The sequence below is a fragment of the Hyperolius riggenbachi genome, chromosome 11 (genome assembly GCF_040937935.1).
Source record: "Hyperolius riggenbachi isolate aHypRig1 chromosome 11, aHypRig1.pri, whole genome shotgun sequence".
Taxonomy (NCBI): Eukaryota; Metazoa; Chordata; class Amphibia; order Anura; family Hyperoliidae; genus Hyperolius; species Hyperolius riggenbachi.
Genome location: NC_090656.1, coordinates 8,149,250 through 8,170,519, shown reverse-complemented (window position 1 = coordinate 8,170,519; position 21,270 = coordinate 8,149,250). Strand labels below are relative to the sequence as shown.

The window sequence follows — 21,270 nt, the reverse complement described above, 5'->3', positions numbered from 1 at the left end:
CTCCGCAATCGCCGTACACCGGGGGAACCTGGGCCACCCACTCCTGTGAGCAGGTCAGGAGCCGCTTTTATTGGCTCCTGGCCCTGTCTATCAATGTAAGCCGAATGGGAGTGGCTTACATTGATAGACATGGCCAGGAGCCAATGAAACGGCTCCTGACCGGCTCACATGGCTCTCCTGTCTTAGAGACAGGCAGAGCCAGTGAGCTGCAACGAGAGACGTTGTGTTTGAGCGTCGCAATCGGCGGGGAGTGTCAGAAACTGCGGATGCTCGCAGCAGCGGCTAATTGAAATCTACGCCCTGCCAGCCAGGAGCCCACCAAAACAGGGCGTAGATTTCAATTAGCTCGGTCCGAAAGTAGTTAACTGAGATTACTATTTTCCACAGTTGGTTAACCCATTTTATATAGGTGCTGACACAATCCTCTTACCTGACTGCGTCTCCTGTGTATGTGGCGGAGGACTTTCATCAGGTTGACCCTCACTGGAGCGATCCAGGCTTGAACCAAGCTCCTGTCTCTCCGGCAGATGTAGCGGTAAACTTCCAGCATGCTGACCCTCCTCACTGGTGCCATTTAGGCTTGCACTGGCCTGTCTCTCCTGTGGATGTAGCAGTGGACTTCCAGCATGCTGAACCTCCTCACTGGTGGTATTCAGGCTTGCACCGTGCTCCTGTCTCTCCTGTGGATGTGGTGCGGGACTCCCAGCATGCTGACCCTCCTCGCTGGTGCTCTCCAGGCTGGCACCGAGCTCCCCCTGTAGGCCTGGAGGAGGAACTGCACCACTCTCCTCACAAGTGGCATTTTCCTGGTCCATCTTCTGCTCATCTAATGAAATGCTGAAAGAACAAGTAGAATTAAGAACAAAGGGGACATTTAGCAAAAGTGCCCGAGAAAATCTAAGGAGGTTTGGAGAAATCATCTTAAAGGGGCACTACAGTGAAAAACTGTAAAATGTAAAATATGTGCAAACATATACAGAGAAGAAGTAATTTTTTTTCCTGAGTAAAATGAGCCATAAATTACTTTTCTCCTATGTTGCTGTCACTTACAGTAAGTAGTAGAAATCTGACAGTAGTGACAGGTTTTGGACTAGTCCATCTCTTTATAGGGGATTCTCAAGGATATATTTATTTTCAAAAAGCACTTAGTAAATGGCAGTTGCTCTGTCCAACTGCCAAAAAACTGTATAGGGAGCAGGGAAGCTGGCCCGGCATCATTGTTTAAATCCTTTTTAGGGAATATCTTTATAAAGAATAAAAGGCTTGCTCAGAATCCCCTATGAAGAGATGGACTAGTCCAAAACCTGTCACTTCTGTCAGATTTCTACTACCTACTGTAAGTGACAGCAACATAGGAGAAAAGTAATTTATGGCTCATTTTACTCTGGAAAAAAAAATGTACTTATTTGTATATGTTTGCACATATTTTACAGTTTTTCGCTGTAGTGCCCCTTTAAGAACTCACTAGATAGTGAAGTTTCTGTCCTGTTCTAAAATAGGAGTTAGGAAGGTTTCTCAGAAATCATGCAGGGGGTGAGGAAATTTTTTTGAATTAGTTTTACTTATAACAGAATTGCTGTGCAATTTATTTTTTGCATACAAAAAAAAAATACAAGAAAGTCACATAGGCATTTCACTGCTACAACTGCCAGCCTTATCACATGAAAACTGCAATACCAGAGTCTACATCCTCTGCACATATCAGCCGTACTTCTATGCAGCTGATGTGTGAATACTTCCTTCTGTAAAATGTCTGTACCCATCCTGACACCCTTGTAGCAGCAGAAGTTATTCAAGAAACGTATGCTGCAAGGGGCAACCATAGGAATAAAATCTTTTACTTAGCATAAGGCACCAAAATCTGATTGGTGTCCTATGGACTAGTAGGATTTGTATCAAGATGCCAATTCCTCATACTCCAATCTTTTAAAGGCACCTTTAAAGGGAAGGTTCACGGTGCAGAAAAAAACAAACAAACTGCACTTACCTGAGGCTTCTTCCTGCTCCTGGCAGTCGATCGGTGCCCTCGGCGCAGCTCCTCTCCCTCCCAGGTGTCCAGCAGTGAAGAAGCCGACCTCGCCAGGTCAGCTTCCAGGTCGGCTTCCGTGCGCTCCATGGCGGGGGGGTCACGTGGTGTAGAGACGTCATCGGGTCTCTACTTCGCAGGCGCAGAACTACTGCGCTTGCGCAGTAGAGACCCGATGACATCACGTACACCACGTGACCTGCGCCGTGGAACGCACATGAAGTCGACCTGGCGAGGTCGGCTTCTTCACTGCTGGACGCCTGGGAGGGAGAGGAGCTGCGCCGAGGGCACCGATCGACTGCCAGGAGCTGGAAGAAGCCCCAGGTAAGTGCAGTTTTTTTTTTTTTTTAGCAGCGCGGATCTTCCCTTTAAATGTTCCCCATCAGTCCAGTAGCCCTAATTGTGTATCAGGTCCCCCGATCCACTTCAGTGTGCTGATGCCCTCTCAGAACGGTCAGGTCTACTCCGCTTGCACTGTGCAGTCTGTGTGCCTCCTCAATCGCTCTTCCACAGCTGGGAACTGCCTGCACATGCGCAGTACACAGACTTAAACTGCGCATGTGCAGAACTCTCTCAGCCACTGGAGTGCAAGAAGGCTCCCAGCCTGGGCTGTGCAGCAAAGTTTCAGAGCAGGACAGCGGCACACTGGACTATATCAGATAGACTGCCCAGAGACTGGAAGATGCCCCAGGTAAGTAAATATGAACCACCTCCCCAGATTTTCTTTAAGCCAGTTAAGGACCAGATGTGATCGTCCTCTTGGCGTTCTGGAGAGCAATGTAAAGGTGCATACACGAACATTTCTAGTCAGCTGTGGGGCTCATGACTGTCAAGGTGACAGTACAGGGCTGAGCCTGCTCAGACACACCTTTAGCCTAGAGGCTATTGATGAGTCCTGTGCTATGGAATTAGGGCGGCAGTGCAGAAGAGATTAAAAAAAAAAAAAAAAGAACTATGGGCTCCGCATGTGCTTGGCTGAGACAATCCGGTATTCTGGACCGGTCAGCATCGGGGCAGCTTAAACACACACAGACTATTCTCAGCAGAGACTGCCCTGACCGCCCACCTTTGCCAAGGACCATCTACAGGGATTGATGACTGGAAATAGAGGAGACAAAATAGGCCACGTTAACTAAACTGATTACCCAAGTGTACACACAGATACCTGCTACCACTGTACTTTGTTCTTTTAAAGAGAACCCGAGGTGTGTTTAAAGAATGTTATCTGCATACAGAGGCTGGATCTGCCTATACAGCCCAGCCTCTGTTGCTATCTCAAACCCCACTAAGGTCCCCCTGCACTCTGCAATCCCCCATAAATCACAGCCGTGCTGTGAGGCTGTGTTTACATCTGTAGTGTCAGTCTCAGCTGCTCCCCGCCTCCTGCATAGCTCCGGTCCCTGCCCCCGTCCCTTCCCTCCAATCAGCAGGGAGGGAAGGGATGCAGGCGGGGACTGGAGTTGTGCAGGAGGCGGGGAGAGCAGCAGACTGACACTATAGAGATAAACACAGCCAGCTCTGACAAGCTGTTTGTCAGCAGCGTGGCTGTGATTTATGAGGGATTGCAGAGTGCAGGGGGACCTTAGGGGGGTTTGGGATAGCAACAGAGGCTGGGCTGTATAGGCAGATCCAGCCTCTGTATGCAGATAATATTCTTCAAACCCACCTTGGGTTCTCTTTAAGTTAAAGGAAACATCCAAGAAGCAAAAGAAGCCCGGCAGCCAATATGTCTCTAGCTGCAGCTCTGGTGTCCCGGGATCCCCTCCGTTGCATAGGACGACCTCGCCAGGTCGGCCTCTACTGCGCAGAACACTCCAGACCACGTGAGTGCAATGGAGGCGCAGGCGCACTGAATGCCAACCTGGCAAGGTCGCATCTGAAACGGAGGGGATCCCGGGACACCGGAGCTGCGGCGAGGGACAGGGGCTGGAGGAATCCCCAGGTAAGTAGATCTCGTTTTTTGCTGCTCGGATTTTTCCGTTAAGTCACAAGTTAGTGATATGAGATGAATAAAAATAAATACATGAAATAAGAATTAGAAAAATATACAAAGGGGACAGGCCTTATGGCAAATCAGATCCTTAAAAAATACAGACCTGCCGGAAGAGATCAGTGGGGTCTCTGTAGCTGTGAGCAGCGCCATCAGCTGGGTCACATGATCGGGGTTGTCTGTTGCCATGCCGGTAGACAGGATCTCCTGGCGGACATTGAGATCGTACACACAGGTGGACAGGTTGGGCAGTGAACTCACATGTACCTATACAGAGAGAATAAGATATATAGTCATTAATCAAGTATGCCGGAATGCACGGTCAGACAGGCAGGGAATTACAACCACGAGACCCAACCAACACTGAAACGGTTAAGAGGCCACAAGTAGCTAAAAGGGAACCTGAAGCCAGAGGTATATGGAGGCTGTCACATTTTTCCCTTTTAAAGAATACCAGTTGCCTGGCTGCTCTGCTGAGCTATTTGGCTGCAGTAGTGTCTTAATCACACCAGAAACAAGCGTGCAGCTAATCTTGTCGGGTTTGACAATGTCAGAAATACCTGATCTGCTGAATTTTTGTTCAGGGTTTATAGCTAAAAACAGAGGCAGAGGATCAGCAGGGCTGCCAAGCAACTGGTATTGCTTAACCACTTGAGGACCACAGTCCTTTCGCCCCTTAAGGACCAGAGCCTTTTTTTCCATTCAGACCACTGCAGCTTTCACAATTTATTGCTCGGTCATACAACCTACCACCTAAATGAATTTTACCTCCTTTTCTTGTCACTAATACAGCTTTCTTTTGGTGCTATTTGATTGCTGCTGCGAGTTTTACTTTTTATTCTATTCATCAAAAAAGACATGAATTTTGACAAAAAAAAATGACTTTTTTTAACTTTCTGTGCTGACATTTTTCAAATAAAGTAAAATTTCCTATACATTTGAGCGGGAAAGTTATTCTGCTACATGTCTTTGATAAAAAAAAAAAAACATTCAGTGTATAGTTATTGGTTTGGGTAAAAGTTATAGCGTTTACAAACTATGGTGCCAAAAGTGAATTTTCCCATTTTGAAGCATCTCTGACTTTTCTGAGCACCTGTCATGTTTCATGAGGTGCTAAAATTCCAGGATAGTATAAATACCCCCCAAATGACCCTATTTTGGAAAGAAGACATCCTAAAGTATTCACTGAGAGGCATGGTGAGTTTATAGAAGATTTTATTTTTTGTCACAAGTTAGCGGAAAATGACACTGTGACAAAAAAAAAGGTTTCCATTTCTTCGAACTTACGACAAAAAAAAAAAAAAATGAAATCTGCCACGGACTCACTATGCTCCTCTCTGAATAACTTGAAGTGTCTACTTTCCAAAATGGGGTCATTTGTGGGGTGTGTTCACTGTCCTGGCATTTTGGGGGGTGCCTAATTGTAAGCACCCCTGTAAAGCCTAAAGATGCTCATTGGACTCTGGGCCCCTTAGCGCAGTTAGGCTGCAAAAAAGTGCCACACATGTGGTATTGCGGTACTCAGGAGAAGTAGTATAATGTGTTTTGGGGTGTATTTTTACACATACCCATGCTGGGTGGGAGAAATATCTCCGTAAATGAAATTTTTTTTTTTTTTTTTTTTTTTTACACACAATTGTCTATTTACAGAGATATTTCTCCCACTCAGCATGGGTATGTGTAAAAATACACCCCAGAACACATTATACTACTTCTCCTGAGTACGGCGATACCACGTGTGGCACTTTTTTGCACCCTAACTGCACTAAGGGGCCCAAAGTCCAATGAGTACCTTTAGGATTTCACAGGTCATTTTGCGACATTTGGTTTCAAGACTACTCCTCACGGTTTAGGGCCCCTAAAATGCCAGGGCAGTATAGGAACCCCACAAATGACCCCATTTTAGAAAGAAGACACCCCAAGGTATTCCGCCGGTAGGAGCCGCGGCAGTTTCAGATTGGGCCGCAGTGCACAGTACACAGCAATACGATTTGGATAACGAAGTAACTGAAATGATAGGCAGCGTTTACCCACTCGCCTCACCTGCTGAGAAACGCTGCTGCACATGGAAATGGGCCCTGCATGCAGAAACCAGCATAAGAAGTCAGAAGTGATGGTGAAACGATGCACCAGGTCTGATATTACTGGACTGGCTTGGTGTCTGAGCACATCTGATGTTTTTGCCCGGTCCTTGTTCTCTATGCTACTCATCTAACCAAGCTCTTCTTGGTGTAGCTTGCGTCTATGAATGAGAATTCCATACAGCAGCACATCCAGCAGGTGGCACCCTAGGCGAATGCCAGAAGGTCTCTACTGATATGGCACAAGGAAGAAAAGTTCAGCTTCTCACTGTGTGATTTGCACTATTCAGGATTATAATACCCACGCTAACCCAATAATAAGACAATACAGATAGGTTGGCTACTCACCATGGGGTCCAGCCAGTAGGTCTTCCCAAGATTCAAAACCACCTTGGCCTTGTGTTGCTTCTTCCTGATGCTTCTACTAATGAGGCGAGTCACCTGACAAAACATAACACAATATCATTTAGCTATCACCTTCTTTCTAGACTCGTGTGCGACTAATAAAATAATCCAGAAAGGGCTTATATTTTTTTTCAGCAAAGTAAAGTAAGTTTATTGCTCACACTACATATATACACACAACGCATTAAAAATCATCATGCAAATTATATTTTCTTATATTCTAGGATTTTCCTAAATAGTCCATGCAAGAGGCAGTCAGCATGATTTTTGATTTATCAACCATTAAGAGTATCATTTGAATATGACTGAATGAACAAACCACCTAATAACGGTATGTTTTTTAAAAATGCACTGTTCAAAATTAATACGCACAACAGTTACAAAACTTTTTGTAGGTTGTAAAGAACTTAAAATGGTCATTTGTTGAATTTGCAGCATTAGGAGGTCATGTTTACTGAAATCAAAAGCGATTCCAATCAAAAACATTGTAACAGGTTAGGTTACATATTAACAGAGCACCCTTTTGTAGTAGGTTCACAGTTGCAGAGCACATACAAATAATTCAATGACAGGACATTTAGATGTAAAATATAGCATTTAACCTCCCTGGCGGTATGATTTAACTTTTTTTTTCTTCTTTTTTTTTTTTAGCATGTAGCTAGCCTAGCGCTAGCTACATGCTTCCCCCCTCCCTGCGGCGTCCCCCCGTACACGCTGATCACCGCCGGCGCGTATGCCCATCCGGAAATCCCGTTCTGAACGGGATTTCCATGAGGGCTTCCGCGCGCGATGACGTCACTGACGTCATGCCGTCAGAGGAAGTCCCGATCCACCCCTCAGCGCTGCCTGGCACTGATTGGCCAGGCAGCGCACGGGTCTCGGGGAGGGGGGGGCACCTCGGGGAGGGGGTAGCGGCGAATCGGCGCAGGCGATCGTAAGTAACACGATATACGATTGTATAAAAAAAGAAAAAAAAATTATGCAGATCGGCCCAGCGGGGCCTGAGAAATCCTCCTGCGCGGCTTACCCAGTGTCCAGCACGGGGTTACCGCTAAGGAGGTTAATGAATAGATTCTTAGATACAGAATGATGGTCAAATGCCCAGATGTCTTGCAGCTCGATCAGATAAGTTCACAAATAGTCCTGAGGGGCCCCATATGCCCTGATTGGGATCTTGGGTTCGGTCTTCGGACACCTTTCCCTATAAGGCTATGGTCACCTGCCCAACAAGGTTTATTACCTGTTGCATATAAGAAACCATATAAGGATGTTCCATATAAGGAGCATTCTTGATCGCAGTCCCGTGGCCAGGAGCACTCTGTGCAGGTAGTGATTTTCGTGTACTGCGCAGAATGCTCCCGGCCACAGGACTGCGATGAGGAGGCGCGTAACCGGCCGCTGCTTGCCAGAAAGACGAGATCAGACATCGTGGGCACAGGATGAGTCCAGGGGACTGCAAGAAGCCGCAGGTGAGTTAAACTGCTTTTTTCATTTTGCCTAAAGATTTCCTTCAAGTTTATATTTTTTTTTTTTTTTTTTAAAGATCTAAGGTTTTTATACCTTGTCCAAGGCATTCAACTATTTCACGCTTTTCAGCAGCAGAAAAATCCTTTTTCTTTCCTATATTGCTTGAAAATGGTGATTTGCTTAAAGAGAACCAGAGACGAAGCAACCTCATGCATTTTATTCCATTTATCAGTGGGAACATGACAGTAAACACCTACCCTGCTTTTAGTTTCTATCTGCTTAATTAGTCTATTAGCAGCTGTGATAAAAATCCCTGACTGGCTCAGTCTAGGTTTGACCTGGAATCATTATAGCTGAGTCACTCTTCTGTGGAGTCTTTTCAAGCCCAAGCCTGCCATCTCCTGGCTCAGATTTCCTGCTTTGCATACTGAGAGTTGTGATGACATTGGAGAGGCTGCTGCTGCTGAGAGAGAAGCTCTGAAACAGACAAGTGTGGCTGCATTATGATCTGTGTTCTCTGTCTGCATAGATAATGATGATGACTGCAATTTCATTCCTATGAGAGACACTTCCAACAGGCAGCTGCACATCATACCAAAATGAAAGCACACAGATGAAAGGCTGCAGCAGCCTTTCTCATATAGCCTATACAGCACATCCAGAACAACTCATAACCCGGAAGCAGAAGGGATATGAGCTGGCGGCCATATTGGATTTTTCCTGGAGCAATAATGGATAAAAAAACACTAAAAAGGCACACCAGAGTGGCGAAATTATCAGGTAGAGCATTTATTCTTTACAAGCTATCGACTAATATGTTTATTTTGTGTGAAACGTTCATCTCTGGTTCCCTTTAACCACTTAAGGTCTATCTGGATGGATAAATCCCTCCAGATAATCTGCCCTGCTCCCGCTGAACCACGCGCGCGCGCGCTCCCGCTGCCCCAGAGATCAATGAATGGGAACACAGTTTCCATTCATTGATCTATGTCTCCATAAGAAAAACCGGCAACTTCTCTGAAAAGCCGCGATTTTTCGATGTTTCAAGTCATCCCCTCAAGTCCTGTAAGTGAGAGCTCTCGTCCAGATAGACTGAAGTGGTTAATCATTGGATTCACTTAAATATTTCATGTAGTTACAACAAATGGAACTCCGGAAGACATTAGCACCAACACAACCCCCCCAAGCCCTCCCGCCGAACACTGTATTATGAACGCCCCTGGTTCACCATTAGCTTGCTGGGAAATCTAACTCTGGGTGCTTCAAGTCCTACCCCATAGAGCTACAATAATCCATGCCATGCACTGATGAGGTTCAACCATACTGAAACAGTCTGTATGCAAGTTGGGATTAGTGTGGCTCTGTCCAATTAACAAGCTGAATCATCATTGCATTCCAGAGGTTCTGGAGGTTTGTTTAGCTTTCAACAAAGGGATGAATTTCATGTTCAGCAGTGAAGCATTGTGGGAGGCCTAATATGCTCACTCCATTCTGAATAATCACAAATTATATCTTAAAGTGAACAAGAGATGAAAATAAACTAATGAGAAACAATTGGATCTGTCCTACTCCTAAAAATGACTTTTTAGAAATCTCAAGCCTTTATTTTATGTACAAACTTTTACAAAGCAGATGTAATGTTTCATAGTCTCTGCTCAATTGCAGTGTCCCAAGAGTCCCAGAGTGAAAATGCATGAACTATTGACCTTTTTCTCTCACATTAAAAATCCCAGGTATCTGGTTAGGAAAGTTTTATAGCTGTAATTTGTTATCAGTGAGCTGACCGGTTCCTGACTGGAGAAAAACTGTCAGTTCCATAGCTGATTATAAACTCTCTCAGGCAGGGAAAAAAAGAAAAAGGAGTGCAGCATTAGGCCTGGTTCACACTACAAGAGCTTTTCTAAGTGCTAGTAATTTTAACCACCTTACCCCCGCCCGTATGAATTTCTCCGTCCCTTTTTCCATCCTTTAACCCCCAGGGACGGAGAAATCCGTACTTTCCGCGCTCCCGCTCGCTGTAGCGCGCATTCCCGCGGGTAAACACGCCGCCGGCCGCTCGCCCGGAGATCAATGAACGGGAAAATCCATTCCCGTTCGTTGATGTAAGCCCCGCAATGATCCGCTGCTTTTCCGCTAAGCAGCGCGATCATTGTGAAAAAAAAAAAATTACCCAGCCTCCTACTACTTCCTCCAAGCGTCCGGAAGGACGCTTGGAAGTCGCATTAGAAAAAAAGTTAAACAAACTAAAAGTTAGCCATCTTGTGGCCAAATAGTAAAACTACACCCTAAACATTTTTCACATAGAAATGAATTAGTTATACACAAAAAATTAACTCATTACCTCCCACACTTTTTTTTTTAAATGTACAATTAAAAAAAATACATAAATAGTTACCTTAGGGACTGAACTCTTTAAAGATTTATGTCAGGATGGTACAACACTGTTACTTTATAAAATATGGGCTTGTAATTAGGGATGGATGAAAAACTAAAAAAAATGCACCTTTATTTCCAAATAAAATATTGGTGCCAAACATTGTGATAAGGACATAATTTAAACGGTTTTAGAACCGGGACAAAAGAGCAAATACATTTCATGGGTTTTAATTACAGTAGCATGCATTATTTAAAAACTAGAATGGCCGAAAACTGAAAAATAATTAATTTTTTCCCAAATGTTTTCCTATTTCCCATTAAAACATATTTAGAATAAAATAATTCTTGGTATAATGTCCCACCTAAAGAAAGCCTAATTGGTGGCGGAAAAAACAAGATATAGTTCATTTCATTGTGATAAGTAATGATAAAGTTATAGACGAATGGAAGGAGCGCTGAAAGGTGAAAATTGCTCTGGTGGTCAGGGGGTAAAACCCCTCAGTGGTGAAGTGGTTAAAAGCTCTTGCTAATGTTATCCTATGTGTGTGTTCACACTACAGTGATGTGGTTTTGTAAAAATCCCCCATAGCATTACATTAGCAAGAGCTTTTCAAAATCACTAGCGCTTAAAAAGCTCTTGTAGTGTGAACAAACCCCTTAGTGTCTGTATGCTTGACACTGTATATGCACATGTCTATTACATCACGTCACAGGTCATCTCTGGTACACTTTAAGAAGGCAGATTTCTGATTTGAACCTCCCTTATAGGCTCTAAAACAGAAGGTTCATTTAATAATTTTTTAGGGCCAGGTGCTTGGAGCACTTTAAATGGAGCAGTCCAAGCTATGAGAAGAAAAAAACAAAAAGTTTGCGTACCTCTGAGAATGATGCCACTAATCCCGTGACCAACAAGAAGGGCTCTAATCACAAGATTAGATGCATGTATAGCACTGACCCAGACAAGTTTAGCCTTTCAGTAAAAACATAAAAATAAGGACACAGAGCCCAATAAGCTGCAGTATGCCAAGATACTAAAGCAAATTAAAACAAAGTAAATGAACACTCACTAACCATGGCTACTGTAAAGGCACCCACTGTATTAGCAGGTGGGGAGATTAGCCCTGACCCCACCCAGGTTAAGAAGTCACTCTCTGTAGATTGGAAATATGGGGAAAAACCCCTCTACCAAGGGTGGACTAGACAATAGACTGAACTGTGTCACAGAGACGCCAGAGTAGTATAAATGCAATTAAAAACCGTTTGATATGGGTGTAGAGGTGGACTTGCCTCCTCCAAGAAGACAACAAAAATCTTTGGTTTTTAATAAACAATGTATTTCATAAATACTCCACAGAGACCTTTGGCTCTATTACAGACCCAGTCTTGTTATTACTCCTTTCACTGCCTGATGAAGCAAGATGAAACCTGCGAAACGTGTTGCAAACTGTGGAGTATTTATGAAATAAAGTGTTGTGTATTAAAAACAAACAATTTGGAGGAGGAGGTAATTCTACCTCCTCTTTTTAAAGGGACTCCGAGCGGTGCGTGAAATTAGAAAAAAAAACAACCAGTACACTTACCTGGGGCTTCTTCCAGCTCACCGTAGGCGGCGAGGTCCCCCGGCGTCCTCCTGGCTCCTCTCCTTCTGCCTCGGCCGGCCCCCATTACCGGCGTCACCCAGGCCAGGAGTTGGGCCGGCTCTTCCCGGGGGGGGGGGGGGGGGGGGGGGGCGGCGTTGGAAGGAGGAGAGGAGCCAGGGCGGCGCCGGGGGACCTCGCCACCTACGGTGAGCTGGAAGAAGCCCCAGGTAAGTGTACTCTAATTTCACGCGCTGCTCAGGGTCCCTTAAAATGTTTTTTAATTGCTTTTATACTACTCTGGCACCTCTGTGACAGTTCAGTCTACTTTCAGTAAAACAAGGCTTCATATAGCTTCAAAATACAGTCATTCCTATTTGCCAGTGAGACTTTCACGGCTCACCTTAGGATCCCAGGTCTCCTCACTATCGAGCGGTTTCACCCGGCAGATGATGAACTCCACGTACTGCGGCAGAAGACACTGAAACATCAGAGGCAGCTGCAGCAGCTTATATCCAGGAACATGGTCAATTCCCCCCTCGTCGATGAACTGCACATTGCAATACACAATACCAGCTACAGCCTGAGTCTTTAACACCAAAACCCTGTCAACAAGAGGAGACAGAAGATCTTTTGAAGTGTTACTGCATTTATACTGGTTGCTGTGCTTAAAGTGAACCAGAGATGACGCATCCTCATGTATTTTACCATATATATCAGTGGGAACATTAGAGAAAACACCTGCCCTGCTCTCTGTTTCATCCTTCACTGCTCAGCTTGCTCATCAGCCCTGATAAAATCCCCGACTGAGCATTCAGTCTGGCTTTGCTCAGGAATGATAGCCGAGTCATTATAGCAGAGCCAGAAGGGGGCAGGCTTGGGCTTGAAGACATCAGAGAAGACAGACTCAACTATAATGATTCCTGAACAGAGCCAGACTGAATGCTCAGTCAGGGATTTTATCAGGGCTGATAACAAGCAGGCTGAGCAGTGAAGGATGAAAGAGCAGGGTAGGCGTTTTCTCTAATGTTCCCACTGATATATATTGTAAAATACATGACGGTGCTTTGTCTCTGGTTCACTTTTAAAGGACACCCGAGGTGAGAGTGAAATGTAGGTTGTCCTATTTCTTTCCTTGTAAACCATGCCTATTGCCTGGCAGCACTGTTGATATTATGGAATACCCAGTGTCTGAGTCAATACCCTGGAACAAGCAAATTGCTAATCCAGTAAATTCTGCATCAGAGTACCTGATCAGCATGTGCTCATTCAGGGTCTATGGCTAAAAGTATTAGAGACACAGGATCTGGAGGACTGCCAGGCAACTGGTATTGTTTAAAAGGAAATGTATGGCTGTATGAAGTATATACAGTATGAAGTATGGCAGCCTCCATGTCACTCACCTCAGGCTCCCTTTAAAAGTATATATATATATATATATATATATATATATATATATATATATATATATATATATATATATATATATATATATATATATATATATATATATATATATATATATATATATCAACAGAAGTAGGCGCTAGGGAAATTGTGTCTATTAAGCTGCACGTTCCAAAAGGGGTGATCCCAAAAACCCTCAAAAAATTAGAGATAGGATTATAAACAAAGAACACGCGCTATTTCCAAAATGATCTATTTAATCTATAGTTTCCTCCAAATATACATATAAAACTTCATAAAAATCACACTCCTAAAATAGCCACTTTCTTAAAGAGACTCCGTAACAAAAATTGCATCCTGTTTTTTATCATCCTACAAGTTCCAAAAGCTATTCTAATATGTTCTGGCTTACTACAGAACTTTCTACTAACAGTCTCTGTAATAAATCAATGTATCTTTCCCCTGTCAGACTTGTCGGCCTGTGTCTGGAAGGCTGCCAAGTTCTTCAGTGTTGTGGTTCTGTGATGAATCTCGCCCCTCCAGGCCCCTCTCTGCACACTGCCTGTGTGTTATTTAGATTATGGCAGATTCTCTCTTCTCTCTTATCTTTTACAAGCTGGATAAATCGTCCTCTGAGCTGGCTGGGCTTTCACATACTGAGGATTACAGACAAGGGCAAAGCTGTTTGCAAGAAGAAAAGAGCAGCCTGAAACTTCAGTGCATGAGAGCAGAAGGGGGAAAGAAACACACAATGATCTCTTGAGATACAAAAGGAAGGGTGTATACATCCTGCTTGTGTATGGATGTATTTTCTATGTATTTTCTATGTATTTTCTATAACCTACTTCCTGTTTTGGTGGCTATTTTGTTTGTTTATAAACAAACTTTTTAAAACTGTTTTTAACCACTTTTAATGCGGCGGGGAGCGGCGAAATTGTGACAGAGGGTAATAGGAGATGTCCCCTAACGCACTAGTATGTTTACTTTTGTGCAATTTTAACAATACAGATTCTCTTTAAAATGAACATTCATACTCCACAATCAATCCCACAGAACACCATGCACTTGTCAAAGATGGCACACGCTGATATGCCGTGTACATATAAAGACTGCACCTCCGCTGTACGTTGCTATCGGCAGTTCTCACTAAGGCATAAAAAATGTCAGTTCCAACAGTTCTTTAAAAAAATAGATCGTAGTGTAGGATCCTACCTTAAGAAAAAAAGTGCTGGTCGACCTTATGATTTTACAAAACCTCTATTCCGGAAAGTGGATGGGTCCGCTTTAGTGGATTTATCCCATGCGGCATATACTAACAGTCACGTTTAAGAGCACATTCTTAGAACTTGATTTCACGGCAAACTACACTTGCTTTGGGTACCTCTGAATCATGGAAGCTCCTCTCCCAGATTTTCGAGCTGTGCACTCAGCCGGGTACTTCAGAGCTTCTCTCTCCGGTCAGCTCTCGGCGTTGCTCAGTAGCCTACGTCACTTCCTGCTGGCAAGTCCAGTGTGACGCTCGCTCTCTGTCCCAGCAAGCCGAAGCCGAAGAAGCCGCTCTAGGCTTGCTGGGACAGAGAGCGAGCGTCACACTGGACTTGCCAGCAGGAAGTGACGTAGGCTACTGAGCAACGCCGAGAGCTGACCGGAGAGAGAAGCTCTGAAGTACCCGGCTGAGTGCACAGCTCGAAAATCCGGGAGAGGAGCTTCCATGATTCAGAGGTACCCAAAGCAAATGTAGTTTGCCGTGAAATCAAGTTCTAAGAAGGTGCTCTTAAACGTGACTGTTAGTATATGCCGCATGGGATAAATCCACTAAAGCGGACCCATCCACTTTCCGGAATAGAGGTTTTGTAAAATCATAAGGTCGACCAGCACTTTTTTTCTTAAGGTAGGATCCTACACTACGATCTATTTTTGGAAAGAACTGTTGGAACTGACATTTTTTATGCCTTAGTGAGAACTGCCGATAGCAACGTACAGCGGAGGTGCAGTCTTTATATGTACACGGCATATCAGCGTGTGCCATCTTTGACAAGTGCATGGTGTTCTGTGGGATTGATTGTGGAGTATGAATGTTCATTTTAAGAAAGTGGCTATTTTAGGAGTGTGATTTTTATGAAGTTTTATATGTATATTTGGAGGAAACTATAGATTAAATAGATCATTTTGGAAATAGCGCGTGTTCTTTGTTTATAATCATATCCCTTTAAAAGTATACCAAAATTCAAACCCGATCAGTATTCTATACCTGTATTGTTGATTTTAACCCCATCTTCTAATACTGGCATGCACCTCTAGTATATACAGTAAAATAAGCAGTTGCTCTGTGCAAATACGGATATTAAACAAGTTGAAATATATTCTGATTCCTGCTTGAAAAACTTGTTTCTAAGGGTCCTTTCACACCAATTACGCTGCTGAGCAACAAACCATATAATTGCCACATGAAGCATTTACTTCTCCTTCCGTCCTCCAAGTGGCACTGTAACCCTATAGTGAGATTGCCGGCTGTCGTCATGACGACAGGCGGCGAGGGACACCGGCGGCGCTCAGACACCACGCGGACCTGTGGGGTGGGGAAGGGTATATGCGATGATTTGAACCCTGTGTGCTTGGTTCATCTGTGAAACTATTACGTGAGAAGTGGACATGGGGGGGGGGGTAAACAATGGGAGCTTTGTGAGGGGTGAATGGATGATCAAATTCACACGGTCTTACAGTGACGATATAAAGGCAAGTCTTATATAAAAATTGTGGAGATGTGGGGGGCCAGGGCTGCCCCCGCCCACCTCTTGCAAATGCATGGGGGGGGGGGGGGAATCTCACTCAGACATACCCCCTTAATGTTATTTGAAGAACTTGGATAGTGGGGAGATGCGGGACGGTACCAGCTAGCTGTTGGGGAAGGTAGAGGTGGTAGTGACCAGCGGCGGGCAGATCCCGATCCCGCACCAGCCTCTCAGGAAACCGGGCCTAGGGGCTATCAGACAGATAGGGTGTTTTGTTTTTCTTCTTCTCTTTCCCTTTCGATGGGGCGTATTTGCACGCCTTCAGTTGGCCGACGCAAGTTGGGCCCTGGTGGCGCCCCTGGAGGGGAAATAAGGTTTGCTACGATCAATAAACGAGGCCATCATTTACAAGGGTAGAAGGGAGGAGGGGAGAAAGAAAAGAAAGAGGATTAGTTTCCCGGGGATCCAGGCAGTTGGGGGCACTTGGGTGTTTGCGTCACCGTATAGTCTCCTCCTCAGTAGGCCAAGGAGAATGGCTATTATCAAAGGGTGAGGGTTCCCTTTAAAGGAGACTTGGTCTGTCCAGGGGAGGACACAGTGGATAGTATCCAGAGGAATTTGGAGCCAGCTAGGGCCGGCATGTGGTACATGTGGGTGGATGTGTTAGGGCCCCAACTGGGGCTTAGGTTTTGTTATGAGTATTGGTTGAGAGTGAATGGTGAGGAATGCGTTTGGGAAAGGAAAGTAAGCCGGGGCTTTGTCTCCCCCTCCCTTCTCACAGAGGCATCCCCTGCATTAGGTACTGATGGTTGATACATGGGTACCAACCAGATTAAATTCATCTCCCCAAACGCCTGTCGCTTAAATATCCAGGAGAAATGCTCTATGATACTGGGCTGATCGAGGCTGAACGGCAGACCGCGGGAGGACGGAGTGCTTATGGGGCTGGAGGAAGCCCCGGGTAAGTATAGGTTCTGTGTATCTTATGATCTCTGGTACACTTTAAGTCTATCATACCGGCATTAAAGGAATACTATTGATTCACATACTTTTTTCAATTGACACAGGAATTGTTTGGGAAGTGCTGCTAAGTACTGGTGTATACATTTTAGTAGCAACTTCATTCTTTACTGTTACCAAAATACTTTCAAACTTTACTGATGCCAAAACTGAGGGCTGACTGAGCCATGAGGAGAGGGGAAATTCCCCTCACACTTGATCAGTTAACTATGTGTAGCTCTGTGTGTGACAGAAAGAGAGAGCTCCCAACAGCTGCAGCTCCTGTGTCCTGTGTTTCTGACCGAAGTGTCTGAAGAGAGCAGAGGAAATGTAACGAATTGTCACAGCTTTTCATACTGTTTTTGCTTTCAGAGTTTGATTTGTTCGATTTTGATATGTTTGATATTTGCTTTCTGTAGTCTGATATGCAACTCTGGCTGTGCATTGAAGCAGACACCCCTTCTGCAATTGATTTGTCCTAATATAGCTAAATCCTACCCTCAATAAATTACAGCTTTTGCCTCTGATATTTAACATGAAAAGTGGGAAAATGTTTACACAGCTACTTAGACATTATTTGCACACTGTCATTTTAGAACACTTGGGTATCGATAGTATTCCTTTAAGTAGGAATCAGCGGTGACACATATCTTACTAATTACCGACCGCCTCGGCTGAGATCCCTCTAGCATGTGTATGAGGCCGTACTGTACATGAGGCAGAGGATAACCTGGAGAGTCACTGAATCAACACTGTTACATTATTATGGGATAGAACTATAGTAGCGTTCATACCGTCTCGTTACAAAGTTACTGAACATATGAAGGGGCGGAGTCAAAACAACTCACCCTTCAACTGTAGTAAAAAGCAAAAAGAGTGTTATAGCAATTAGATTAAAGCGGAACTAGATCGAAAATGAACACATTGTTTCACTTACCTGGGGCTTCCCCAAGCCCCCAGCAGCTGTCCTGTCCCGTGCCGAGCCTCCGTTCTCCGGCCGCCAGCTACTTTCGGTTTCGCCACCGGGCCACGCGTATCCTTTCTTCGCGTTCCCCGCTATTGCAGAGGGAAACGCGAAGAAAGGATACGCTTAGCAGGGCTGCGCTGGCATCGACTTACAAGTCGAGGTACGGGACGGAGCGGGAGAACGGAGGCTCGGGCAGTACCGGCACGGGACAGGACAGCTGCTGGGGGCTTGGGGGAAGCCCCAGGTAAGTGAAACAATGTGTTTATTTTCTATCTACAGTTACATTTTTTAATTCAAGTCTGCTTTAAAACGGAATACCAGTCACTAAAAAATATGCTAAATATTAAAAATAAAGGCATAAAAGTACTATTTTGCTGTTCGGATGTCATCAGTAGGATATCTGGTAGAGGTTACCTCCATATGCTGGTTGGCACATGTTAATGCCAGCCAGCTCCTTCCTGACAATACTTATTATAGTAGCTTTGGGACAGGGGCATTGCTAGGATCCTAAGAGAACTGGGGAACTTTGTACACTCCAGTCGGAAAAAGGGTGTGGCCATGCACCAGAATGTGGGTGTGGTCATGGGTGGAACCAAATTTACATGAACTAAAAGGACAATTGAAGTGAGAAGAATAAGGAGGCTGCCATATTTATTTTCTCTTAAAGGGGTTCTTTGGCATTCTAAAAAACAAACAAGCTGACACTTACCTGGGGCTTCTATTGCCGCCGGTCCAATATACGTCTTAACAAACAAATAGTGCTCGCTCCCGTGCAAGGCATCGGGAGCTTACTGCGCAGTATGAAGTTATCTTGTACTGCGCCTGCACAGTAAGTTCCCGATAATGCGCACGGGAGCGCAGCCACAGTGTAATTACACGCGCGTTTAGACCAGGACCGGTGGCGGGGAACGGAGCATCGGAGGACGGCACAGGACATGACAGCTGCAGGGGGCCAATAGAAGCCCCAGGTAAGGGTCAGCTTGTTCGTATTTTAGCATGCCACAGAACTTCTTTAAACAATACACACAGCTCCCTGCATGTCCCCTAAAAATGTATCACAGCACCCAGCTTGCCTACATAGAGGTGCCACGGCACCCAGCAAAGCCCCAATTGATGCACCACAGCTCCCAGTATGCCCGCCATTGAGGCACCACAGCTGACTCTGCCTGGGGGACATCCGGGGCACCCCAGAATAGATCCGAGGCACGTGCCACTGATCTTTGGGGTAGCGACGCCCCTGCTGTGGGGGAGAACACCTACACAAGTGTCTGTCCAGCTGTGACATTGTGTAATCCTGAGCATTCTCATCTTTTATAAGAAAAAATAATGTCTTCAAATGACATCAGAGCAGTCTTCTGTGGTTTCATATTCTCTTTTTATTCTGTTTAATGTTTTAGAGCAAACATGTAATTCTGAATTTCCTCCAAATCTCAGTACATGGTTACCTGTGATAAGCAGGGACGTCGCTGAAAGCATACAGGTGATTAGTCTTCACCTCACCCACAGGCACTCTGTTCTCAGCTAGGTCATAATACTTATCGAGCTCAGCAGCAAGTTGCTCATAGGGGTCATCCTCCGTCACTATACGCCCATAGAAGCGGCCTGCGTCTACAATACACACAGGGAGCACCTGAAAGATAACAGGGTGTCAAACAGCAGTGCAACACACGCAGGAGCACACAAAGTTCAGCCTTTATCATGGTACAAAGTTCTGAATCAGGATGAAACCATTTATTGGCCAACTTAAAAGAAGCACTGTATACTCTGGCGTATAAGACTACTTTTTAACTCTTGAAAATCATCTGAAAAGTCAGGGATCGTCTTATACACCGGGTGTCATTGATGCCGGGTGATACGCCCTATTCTGTTATCGCCTCTCAGCTCTCACTGCTGAGGACTGTAGTGAAGCGGTGCAGGCGCACATGTGTGATCCTATCCTGTTACCGCCTCTCAGATCTCGCTGCTGAGGACTGTAGTGAAGCGGCGCAGGCGCACATGTGTGAGATCCTATCCTGTTACCGCCTCACAGATCTCGCTGCTGAGGACTGTAGTGAAGTGGTGCAGGCGCACATGTGTGTGATCCTATCCTGTTACCGCCTCTCAGATCTCGCTGCTGAGGACTGTAGTGAAGCGGTGCAGGAGCACATGTGCGAGACCCTGTCCTGTTACCGTCTCTCAGATCTCGCTGCTGAGGACTGTAGTGAAGCGGTGCAGGCGCACATGTGTGAGATCCTATCCTGTTACCGTCTCTCAGATCTCGCTGCTGAGGACTGTAGTGAAGCGGCGCAGGCGCACATGTGTGAGATCCTATCCTGTTACCGCCTCACAGATCTCGCTGCTGAGGACTGTAGTGAAGTGGTGCAGGCGCACATGTGTGAGATCCTATCCTGTTACCGCCTCTCAGATCTCGCTGCTGAGGACTGTAGTGAGGCGGTGCAGGCGCACATGTGTGAGATCCTGTCCTGTTACCACCTCTCAGATCTCCCTGCTGAGGACTGTAGTGAAGCGGTGCAGGCGCACATGTGTGATCCTATCCTGTTACCGCCTCTCAGATCTCGCTGCTGAGGACTGTAGTGAAGCGGTGCAGGCGCACATGTGAGATCCTATCCTGTTACCGCCTCTCAGATCTCGCTGCTGAGGACTGTAGTGAAGCGGTGCAGGCGCACATGTGAGATCCTATCCTGTTACCGCCTCTCAGATCTCACTGCTGAGGACTGTAGTGAAGCGGTGCAGGCGCACATGTGAGATCCTATCCTGTTACCGCCTCTCAGATCTCGCTGCTGAGGACTGTAGTGAAGCGGTGCAGGCGCACATGTGAGATCCTATCCTGTTACCGCCTCTCAGATCTCCCTGCTGAGGACTGTAGTGAAGCGGTGCAGGCGCACATGTGTGAGATCCTATCCTGTTACCGCCTCTCAGATCTCGCTGCTGAGGACTGTAGTGAAGCGGTGCAGGCGCACATGTGAGATCCTATCCTGTTACCGCCTCTCAGATCTCACTGCTGAGGACTGTAGTGAAGCGGTGCAGGCGCACATGTGTGAGATCCTATCCTGTTACCGCCTCTCAGATCTCACTGCTGAGGACTGTAGTGAAGCGGCGCAGGCGCACATGTGTGAGATCCTATCCTGTTACCTCCTCTCAGATCTCGCTGCTGAGGACTGTAGTGAAGCGGCGCAGGCGCACATGTGTGAGATCCTATCCTGTTACCCCCTCTCAGATCTCCCTGCTGAGGACTGTAGTGAA

General features: G+C 45.5%; 1 protein-coding gene across 4 annotated transcripts in view; it reads right to left on the bottom strand.

Moving 5' to 3' along the window:
• The window catches only part of TDRD12 (tudor domain containing 12), a 269,251-nt gene that overhangs the window by 25,718 nt on the left and 222,263 nt on the right, over positions 1 to 21,270 (bottom strand). For all 4 annotated transcript variants that reach the window (XM_068261508.1, XM_068261507.1, XM_068261506.1 and 1 more), the window contains exons 26-30: positions 19,473 to 19,657; positions 12,326 to 12,527; positions 6,446 to 6,538; positions 4,123 to 4,283; positions 431 to 837 (exon numbers count right to left, since the gene is read on the bottom strand). In XM_068261508.1, coding sequence (XP_068117609.1) covers positions 431 to 837; positions 4,123 to 4,283; positions 6,446 to 6,538; positions 12,326 to 12,527; positions 19,473 to 19,657 — 1,048 coding nt within the window. The remainder of the gene's footprint in view (positions 1 to 430; positions 838 to 4,122; positions 4,284 to 6,445; positions 6,539 to 12,325; positions 12,528 to 19,472; positions 19,658 to 21,270) is intronic.